Source organism: Neopelma chrysocephalum, unplaced genomic scaffold (genome assembly GCF_003984885.1).
Source record: "Neopelma chrysocephalum unplaced genomic scaffold, ASM398488v2 Primary Assembly neopelma1_155, whole genome shotgun sequence".
Taxonomy (NCBI): Eukaryota; Metazoa; Chordata; class Aves; order Passeriformes; family Pipridae; genus Neopelma; species Neopelma chrysocephalum.
The window spans coordinates 1,254,215-1,264,868 of record NW_020897817.1 but is presented as its reverse complement, the minus strand read 5'-3'; the positions used below and the strand labels follow the sequence as shown (position 1 = coordinate 1,264,868).

General features: G+C 51.5%; 1 protein-coding gene across 1 annotated transcript in view; it reads right to left on the bottom strand.

The window, feature by feature from the left end:
- CSMD2 (CUB and Sushi multiple domains 2) overlaps positions 1–9,523 on the bottom strand; it is a 245,534-nt gene extending 236,011 nt beyond the window's left edge. Inside the window, exons 1-2 of the mRNA XM_027701316.1 lie at positions 9,348–9,523; positions 8,943–9,205 (exon numbers count right to left, since the gene is read on the bottom strand). Coding sequence (XP_027557117.1) covers positions 8,943–9,205; positions 9,348–9,352 — 268 coding nt within the window. The 5' untranslated portion in view covers positions 9,353–9,523. The remainder of the gene's footprint in view (positions 1–8,942; positions 9,206–9,347) is intronic.
- Between the last annotated feature and the right edge of the window lie 1,131 nt (positions 9,524–10,654).

The following is a 10,654-nucleotide window of genomic DNA, read 5'->3' as shown; positions in this document are numbered from 1 at the left end:
TAAAGTCCCCACCCTGGGAATAAAGTCCCCACCCTGGGAATAAAGTCTCCAACCTGGGAACGAAGTCCTCACCCTGGGAATGAAGCCCCCACACTCTCAGGGACAAACTCCCCATCCTTCAAACCCCTCATTATTTCAGCAGGTAAATCTTATTTTAATTTTAACAGCCCAAGTCCTCCTCCAAGTGGTGCTTTAACTTTCATGGGACACCTCGGGATGGCTCTGCCAGATGTCCAGAGTCAGGAGCAGTTCCTGACCTTTCCCTGATGGAGACAAACCAACAATAACCCTCAGAGGGGTCAGATTGTCCCTCTGACCAGTCCAGGATTGCTGCCTCCAGCTGTTGGGTTGAACCCCACTGGGAACCAAGTCCCGAACCTGGGAACAAAGTCCCCACCCTGGGAACAAAGTCCCCAACCTGGGAATAAAGTCCCCACCCTGGGAATAAAGTCCTCATCCTGGGAATAAAGTCCCCACCCTGGGAACAAACTCCCCACACTCTCAGGGACAAACTCCCCATCCTTCAAACCCCTCATTATCTCAGCAGGTGAACCTTATTTTAATTTTAACATCCTCCAAGTGGTGCTTTAACTCTCATGGGACACCTCGGGATGGCTCCTGCCAGATGTGCAGAGTCAGGAGCAGTTCCTGACCTTTCCCTGATGGAGACAAACCAACGATAGAGGCACATCAACAATATGTTTATGCTTTGGAAAAGCACCAGCTCCATTATCCTTTGGAAGGAGAGCTCCTTTCTGGGAGTAAATGACTTTATTTCTTGGTGTTATTACTTGGTGGCTCAAAGGGAAAAAGGGACATTGAGTGGTGCAGAAATGAGCTGCCCTTTGCTGTCCCTCCAACCTGAGCATCCAACAGGTCCAGCTCCTCCCCAGCCCTGCAGAGAGGAGAGGGGACAATCCTGCTGCCAGGAATGGGTTTAAAGACATGGAGGAGGCAGGACTGGGGACCAGGATGAGCCCCAGAACATCCTGTGCAAACCATCACACCACGTTATTTTTATTATTCACAGCACATCATTCCATGCTGCAAAGCTCCTCCTCAGATATGAAGGAAGCCCAACTCATCCTGCTCTTTCTCCAACTCCACTGACACAAATGCCATAAAAAAAACCCTATTTCCAACTCTGCTTTCGCTGCTTTAACTAAAAATAAAAATATTCGTAAACTGCTGATAAATAACAGGAACCACAATAAGCAAACAAGTTCTCCATTTGATCTCTGCCATCCCAGAGACATTCATCTTCATAATTAAGTAGATAATACTATTAGGACTGTACTGGTTTTCCCCTCTGTAGACAAGAAGCTGAAGTTCACATAATTTAAACAACTGCTTCAAAGGTAGGTTAAACTCAAAAGGTCCAGACCATCCTTTCTGCCAATATCCTGCTTTTCCAAAGACCAGTATCCAGTCCCCTGCTGCTTCTGGCAAGTTCTCAGTATAAATCTCCTACTGTCCCATCTCTACTAAGTACTTTGTGCTTTATAATCTGCAGGTTTGGCTAAAATGTGGATATAAACATATAAATGTGGATATAAACACATAAAAACTGTAAAGGCAATTCCAGACCAATTGCAAGAGGAGCAGAGCAACCCCTGCAAATCCTGCACTTGATTTTATTCCTGACTTTTTTTGACAAGAACACTTCTTGAAGTTCAGCAGCAGACAGACAACTTCCAGCTCCAAAATGTCACTCACAATTAATCCCAAATTGTGCATGAAATGGTTGAATTCACTCCATGCAATCAAGGGAGAAGAACCAAGAGCAGGAAAACCCGTGCAGCTCATCAACGTGGTGCAATCTGTACCTGCTGAAAGCTCCTCACAAACACCCCAAGTTCTCTCTCTTTCAGAAATAAATCTGTAAATCAGTCGAGGATTTTGCAAATTCCAGGGGGGGAAGGGACAGAGGGATCAAGGCTCCCACCCTGAGGGGTTTCCAGGTGCCAAAAGCCACAGGGAGCAGCAAGAACTGGGCTCCAACCACTGCTGCAAGTGCAGAGATGTGCAAATAACTGAAGCAGAAAATCCCCCATGGTGGTTAATTCTCTACCTGTGATTAACTCATCTTTCCTTGCACCTCCCAAGGCAACTGGCTCTGGGATTATCAGGCTGTGGAAGTCTCTTGGTCTGCACTGAACTGACAACCAGAAACAGGTTTAAAATCTCCACACTGAGAGAAATTCAGGTGGCACTGAGAGAAATTCAGGTGGCACTGAGGAACCCAAATAAAGCCATTTGATTAGCACAGAGCAGACTCCACATCCTCGTGCAAGTCAGAGGCCAAAAGAACAAATCTCCTCTTCCTTTGGTTTTAAAACAACATTTCAGATAAAGACACCTTTATTTGATATTCATTGTGGTTTTATCTGCCTTGAAGTGAGAACTGCAGACATTTTGATGAATGGATTGAGGAATTGTTCTGTTTCAGTGGAACCACCTTGGCATCAAACCTCATCCCAGCCAGACAGCAGCTCCAAAAGCACCTCAGGAGCAGCACTGGGGCATTGCTGAACTGATGTTTGGGGAGTAAGGACTCCCAGGAGTGAGATCTGCTCCATTCCCTCCCAAGGCACCTGGCTCTGGGATTATCAGGCTGTGACCATGGGCTGGTGAAAGTCTCTGGGTCTAGAAAGTCTCTGAACTGACAGCCAGAAACAGGTTTAAAATCTCCACACTGAGAGAAATTCAGGTGGCACTGAGGAATCCAAATAAAGCCATTTGATTAGCACAGAGCAGACTCCACATCCTCGTGCAAGTCAGAGGCCAAAAGAACAAATCTTCTCTTCCTTTGGTTTTAAAACAACGTTTCAGATAAAGACACCTTTATTTGATATTCATTGTGGTTTTATCTGCCTTGAAGTGAGAACTGCAGACATTTTGATGAATGGATTGAGGAATTGTTCTGTTTCAGTGGAACCACAGTCAAACACCTTGGCATCAAACCTCATCCCAGCCAGACAAAAGCACCTCAGGAGCAGCACTGGGGTGTTTCTGAGCTGGTGTTTGGGGTGTGAGGACTCCCAGGAGTGAGATCTGCTCCATTCCTGGCTCTTCTGGGTGACCCTGGCCAAGCTTTTCCATACCTCCCACCTTCCAGCACATCATCTCTGGGCACAAACTGCTGCAGCAGGAGGAGGAAATGCCTTCTTCCCCTAAGGGAAGGGGAAAAAATCATTCCCAGCAGGATCTAGGACGCTGTAGAATTCCTTCTGGTTTGCTGGAGAGGAGGAGCCTCCTCCTGAGGACACCAGGAATTACAAATTCCAAACTGAGGGTTTCGCCTGTGAGATCTCGGCTGCAGCTCCAGCCCACGGGTCCTGCACGGCTGCTGAAGGTCCAGAGCTGTGTCCTGGTGACACTGGTGGCCTTTCTTGCCTGTTGTCCTTGGCCAAGCCTGGCCTGAGAAGCCAAATTCCAGCTGGGTGGGCAGAAAGTCCTTCTGGGTTGTGGTTTCCACCCACCTTCAGTCCTCCAGCACTCAAGAATTATATCCAATACTTGTGGATAGCTTAGGTTGTTCACTCTGCCAGGCAAGGGCTGACTCCAGGTGTATCCAGCAGGAATTTCTCCATGGAAAGGGCTGTCAGCCATTGGAAGGGAGGTTTGGAGTCCCCAGCCCTGGAGGTGCCCAAGGAAGGGCTGGAGGTGGCACTCAGAGCTCTGGGCTGGGGGACGAGGTGAGGGTGGGTCACAGGGTGGATCCATGGTTTTGGAGGTCTTTTCCAGCCTCAGTGATCCTGGAATTCCACGTGTTTTTACCCCTCTCTGCACAGGTCAGGCCCAGCTGAGCCGACTGCACCATTCCATCAACTCTCTGATGCCACGGATGGTTCTACAAGTCATGTCCCACCTCCTCCAGCTCCCCCAAATGTAGGCCACCAGTTCATTTTTCCAGCAGATTTTCGCAGTCAATAATGGGGAAGGATTTAATTTTTTAATTACTCCCCTCTCACACATCTCCCTGGCAACCACAGCTGCTCCAGCCCTCATGGTTACGGATCCTGCTCCTCCAGTGAGAGCCAGATCTCCCCATTCCAGGATTATTTGGAGCTCTCAGAAATCCCCCAGCAGGACTCTGACACAGCCCCCAAGTTCCCTTTTCACCCAGCAAACGTTGGTGTGCCCAAAAAAACCCAGGCAGTTCAGAAAATCCCTGCAAGGAGCTGGATGAGGGAATTCACCTGACACTGGGAAGAGAGGAGAAACCCCACACTGCCCACTGGGAAATCCCACTAAAAAAAGAAGGAAAACACCCCAAAAAGTCTTCCACTTTCCTGCAAGGGAGGTAAAATTCCCATCCAAGCTCCCTGCTGGCTGCAAAGACACTGGAACAGAGTTCATTTGATTTCTTTAATCCATGGGATTTTCCCAATCCCACCATCAGCCCCATGTGCCACCCCAGGCCATGGCAGCAGCAGGGACAGTTTGCAGGTTACTGCACTGCATCAGGTTTATTGCAGGCAAAGTGCAGCTTCCATGGCATTCCTGAACCTCCCAGTGCCCAAAAACATGGAGGAGAGTAAAGAATTATTATTTAGTATTATTTAAAATCCACTCAGCTGAGCACAGCTTTGTTAGAATTTCACCAAAGCCCAGGAAAAATTACCCCAGCCCCTGTGGCTCCTGATAAAAATGGAGCCAGGAGGAATTTTTTTGCAACACTATGGGCACAAAGAGAGTTGAAGCTGCCTGACCTTGCCCCCAAACTAACCCTCCACATTATCATAACAATTTCCTCTGGTCAAGATCCAGGCCAAATCCAAGCAGGGCTTGGGGAGGGAGGGGGGCACCAGCAGGAACACAAGCACAGCTGTGAAATTTGGCATTGCCCAAACAAGTGGCCTCTCAGGAGCCAGAGCAAGGCAACAAGCAGCACACAGTAATTCCGTGGCTGGAAAGCCTTGGAGCACTGGTGGAAGTGGTTAAAGCAAAGAGGGGGGCAGGAATTAATGAACTTTTGGGGACAAGTGAAGGACAACGAGGCACAGTCACTCCTGGCCAGGGAAGTGCCCTCTCTGGGGCACAGATGGGACCTGAGCAACAGCTCAACCTCCCCCTGAGCCCCAAACCCCCCTGGCAAAGGGGGGATCCACAGGGATCCAGGGCAGATATTCTGGATCACATTCCCACACCCATCCTGACGGGCAGAAGTTCCTGATGAGGAGCTCCAGGATCCATCAGGGATCCATCAGCAGCTGGAGATGGGATTGCCCTGTGAGAGATGGGGGACAGAGCCAGCTCAGATGTTCCTCAGCAGCTCTGAGCAGCCACAGCCAGGCAGTGACAGGTCAGGGACAACTGCCCACCAAAGAGGGGTCTCTGCCCTGAAGGGTGATCCCAGTTAATCCAAGGAAAGAGGAGAACACAAATCATCTACAGGGTGGACCTTGGTTGATGGTTGATGGGTGATCTTAAAAGGTCTTTTCCAACCTGAATGATTCTGTGGTTCCATGAGTTGTGACCAAACAGCCCGAGCTGGGAGCAGAGTCCTGGCTCCTGCTCAGGAGCCTTCCAGGCAAGGGCTGCTCTTCCCCCATCCCTATGGGCACACACTTCCCAGGGAAAATGTGCTCCATGGGGATGTTCTTCACTGAGGACAGCGGAGATTAAAGGCCACAGAACAAAATAAAGGGCTGATTTACAAGAGATCCTGCCTGGATCACCCCATGGGCTCGGGAATGCTCCTCAGCCCTGCATTAATGGGCAGAGCTTGTCTGAGCCTCCCTCTGTTCCCAGAGCTCCTGCTCCCTCACAAGCTCCTCTTTTCTAACAAAAAGCCATGAGACTTTATTTCCCTCTCTGAACAACAATCTAAGCAGAATCATGTCTTAGTTACTGGACTTTTTGAGTCAAATTCCCGATTCCCAGCTGGGATTGATGCCCACGTGCTCTCTGATGTCCCTGTGCCCCACCTCCATGGCTCTGCAGCACAACCACACACCAGCACCTTCCACAAGCCACAACAGACCATCAAAGAGGAGAATTACAATCACCAGTTTCCATCCTTAAAGGGAAAGGGAACATCGTTTTCACTGGATGCCTCCCTGGGAACCACGGTATGAGCAGCTTTACACATGGCTGTAACTATGGCAAAGGGACAGACAACAAGCCTGTTGATTTAAACAGGAATTCTGGTTTTACTGTATCCCATTCAGGGTTCATAATGTGCCTCTGGACAGACCCCAACTCTGGTGCCAGCTCAGGTCTTTAATTGAAGTTTGATATAAACCCATCACATTTGCCAGCTCCACCTCCTATTGAACTGCCTCCTCCCATTTATCCCACTGGTCCCACATCATTAAAACCACAGGGAGTGTTATTTAACCCCTCGTGGTCCCTCAGGTGACCCTCACTGAATTATCAGTGCAGGTTAAACCCCCCCTGCCCACTGGTCCTGACCCCATCTCAGAGTCCAACCCAAAACTCGTGCCCAGCTTCCTGCTCCCCCACTCCTCAGACCAGGAGCCTGCCAAAAACTATTTTCCATCCAGAAAAGGGAGAATTCCAATGGGTTTAAACTGAGGAGATGATGTTTCAAGCTGGTGCACCCTTCCTTAACCCAGCACAAAGCCCAGTTTGTAAATAATGGGATCGAGCCCCTTTTATAACAGGCCTTCCAAAGGCATTTGATTCATGTCCATCCATCCACACACACAGGGCCAACACACTCCCCAAATGCACCTCCTGCTGCTGATGCACTGCTAACCACCCAGCAGGGACAGAAGGCATCCCTGTGCCCACTGACTGCCAGCCAATAAATGGAATTTCGGGATCATCACACAGGTTTTATTTCCGAGAGGCCGCGCACGGATCGCCAGCAACTCACAGGAAAAGGTGAATCCCTGTGCACATCCCACCAGTGTGAAACCACCACTGCACCCTTCAAACTGAGAGGGGAACCACACAGACCACCCCCTCTGCCCCCAGCACCCACAGACCCCATCAACTCCCAATCCCAGGCACCATATTCCCTCCAGCTCGTTCTCCCAAACAGCTCCATTATCCCGCCTTGACTGAGGGAAACACACACTTTGTAGGACATTTTGGGGCAGCAGGACGTGCCCCATGGCACAGCTGATGTGATAAGAGCAGGATTTCTTCCCCTTTTTTGTTTTTAAGACGGCCAGAAGTACTAATTGACAGTTCTACAGGCACAGCTCTGCTGCCACACTATGGAACTCCTGGTTATTGCTTCCCACACAAACCCCGGGCAACGGGAGAGGTTGGACATGGAGCCCCTTGGAACTTTGCTCTCCAGAGGTTCAGGATTTGCTCAGCGAAGGTGCTGGAAGTCCCAGCCCAGACTGAACCGATTTTCAGTGATTACACCCCAAAAACCCACCAGAGACCTGCAAGGGGTGGGCGCCTTCACTCCGGGTACATCCAGCACCGAGCCACTGATTGCAAAGTTGGCATCTTGCTCAGGCAAAAAGATCATTGCTGGGATGCCAGAATTGGAAAGGAAGAGCTATTGATCAGTGCCTGTGGCTCTGATGCAGAGAAAAAAAAAACCATCTGAGCTCTAAAAAGCTCTTGCAGATCTTCTGCTCACAAAGAAAAACAACACAGAGCATCAACCTCTGGGTGAAGGATCCAGAACAGAGGGCTCCAAACGCACAGATCAGGGACCAGGGGCCTGAGAAGAAAGGATTACATGCTCTGCAAGGTACAGAGTGGAAGATCCAGTATGAATAAGCTCCAGACAGCTCAGAAGAAGAAAGGAAGCTCTAAACCCCTCAGAAAGTCAATCAGATATTGAGGTATCTCCACATCAGTTTACTCGGAGGAGAAAAGCACAGCGGAAGGTGCTGGAATGTTTTTCCTCTGTGCACAGGTGGAGACGGGAAAAATATTCACCACGATAAATATTCACCCTCAATTAGGACTTCCAGGTTGTTTGGGTGGGTTTATAACCCTTTCCTAACACGCTTCCAGCCAGCAAAACTGTTCAGCTCCACTGCGAGAGCGCTCGGGAGGAGCAGTTTAATCCTCGTTCTCCATCCCCTCGAAGGAGATCTGCCTTACATAATAAAACCAGTGTTGCATTCCACACACAAAGTTTCCCGAAAAAAAAACAACACCCCCCCCTCAAAACCCGGGGAGCTTTCAGACCCATCACCAACCAGCCACACATTCCTCCAGCCTCGGATACAGCAGAGACAGCGTTCCTTGGAAACTCTTGGAAAAATCGGGGCACTGCACAGCGTGGAGAGAAGGCACTGCCAAACACTCGGCTCTCCCACTCTTCCCCCTCCTACACACCCAGAAGGACAGTCCCTAAATATTTGCTGTTTACACCAGAAATAAAACTTCTATGCTTTTGCTACAGGGGATGGGAGACAGCAGCAAACTGCCCCCGAATCCGAGTCTTCTCCTGCTCTCCCTTCCAGTCAATAGGTGCATGTTTCCTAAAAACCACCGTGCCGAGGCCAAAAAGCTCCTCTGCAAGAGATATTCAACTTGGAAGGCAGGAGGAAGAAGAGGAAAGTGCTTCCATCTCCCTGCGAGGCATCCAAAAATCTATTTTATCGGGGTAGGGAAATACTGAATTAAGATGCGAGGGAAAGGCAGAGGGGGGAAAAACCGTGCTGGCGTTTCTCACAGTCATCGTGCCCATCACACGCACAGCAAACTGTGCCCAAATGTGACCCAGGATCACACAAAGCCACCTTTTATCGCCCCATCGCCCGAACCCCGAAGGATGCTCGAGGGAACCACATCGTCCAAAAGGGGCTGAGGAAAATCTCCTCGGTGCTGAACACGCCCGGGAAGCATGTGCCGACACAGCAGTGTGTGCAGGCAGTGCCACACACCCCAACCCCCCCTCCGTGCCCCCAAAACAACGCTCCTTTCATTGAAGGAACCGGGGGGGAAAAAAACAGCTCCTGAAGTTGCCGGGAGGTTTCTCCGTGGCCACTTACCCGTCACGGATCCAGCCAGGAGCCCCACGGAGAGCAGCAGCACCCGGCTCCAGGCGCTCACCTCCACCGGCATCAGAGCCACGATTCCCAGTTTCCCCCAGTGCCTCCCGAAGCCGCAGCTGCATCCCGGCTGCTCCCATCCCCAGGAAGGTTGCATGTCAAAGGACAGCAGGAATGGGGCGTGCTGGGGGGTTGGTGGTTCTTGCCGCTGGGTTTTCCCCCCTTTTCCTTCCCCTTGGCGATTGGGATAGTCCTCGGCTCGGCTGGATGAAGAGGAGAAAGGAAAGAGGGGGGTGGGGGAAGGAAAAAAAAAAAAAAAAAAAAAAGAAGGGTCAGGGCCCGGATTTCTTTTTTTTTTTTTCTCCTTAATTTTTTTCTCAGCCCAGGCAAAAAAAAAAATCCCACCGCATGGAAGGCTCTGAGCTTCTGCAGCTGGAATGAACCAAGTGTGGCAGCAGCTCGGGGAGAGAGGAGAGGCGAGGAAAGGAGAGGAGAGGAGGGCTGGGGCTGGCGCGTCCCTCCCGGTGGCTGTCTCAGAGCCAGCTCCTCGGCAGCAGCACCACAACGCTCCTCGGGGGATTTATACTTCTTTATTAGCCACTTGATTAATCGTTCCCATAGCTTTTGTCCTCTTCTAAACGCTGGGGAGGGGGGAGAAGAGAGGGGGTCGCGACCAGAGGGATCTGTGCTACCACCCCCCAAAAACCCAGCACCATCCTCCCCACCAGCACCAGAGCCCACAAATTAGGCTTTGGCGGCGGGTTTATTTTTATGTCCTACAGGTTTCTCGCCGAGGAACCGGGTCCCCCAGCCCCCCGTTTCACACGGAGTCTGGCACAGACACACACCCCCCACCCCCAGAGCATCGCTGCCATTGAGACATCCGCGGGCACAGACCCCCCGCCAACAACTTGAGGAGATCGACACAATTTTGAGGACGAGGCAGATTTTGTTACGAACAGATCGCAAAAGAGCCACCCCGACCCCTCCCAGCCTGTGGCTTGTCCTCCCAGCAGCCGATGCTGGTGGGACTGGTCCAGGGGCACCGCGGAGGTGGGAAAGGCTGTGCCCCCCTCCGCCGGGCTGGGCTGCGCTGCTGCTGCCCTGGCAGGGCTGGCAGAGCCGCGTCTCTCCACCACCACCTCGCCTTGTTTGTGTTCGAGCATCTCCCGGTACCTCGGTGCCCGGAGCTGCAGGCAAGATGGGGAAGGGAGGGAGGGAGGGAAGGGAGGGAGGAAGGAAGGAAGGAATGCAGCCGGTTAACGCCACATTCGGGAACTTCATTATCGTGCTAATGATGCTCTCACATCGAGGGACGAGGCGAACGACTCGAACGCCACGCGAGAGCTCCAAAAAAAATAAATAAATAACCAAGAAAAAAAGACACTCTGGAACAGTCGAGCATCCTCCCCCCCTCCTCGGCAGCACCGACTCCGCGGCTCCCTGTGCGACAGGCTGGGAGCTGCCCCTCTCCCAAAGCCTAGCAGGGGGTGTTTACCAGCCCCACATTGCCCCTCTCCAGCCCTGCAGCCCCCGGTTTTCCCCCTCTCCTGCCCGCCCCTCTCTCCCCCGGGATGCGGGGCCGGGCCGGTGCCCCCGCCGGGCTCGGGCCGTTCTCTCCCCTCCGGTTCTCCCCTGGCCAAACCGGGGGCTCCGCTCGCCACCCATCCCCCTGCTCCGGCTTTTGCGTTTGCTGCAGTTTCTTGCCGCAA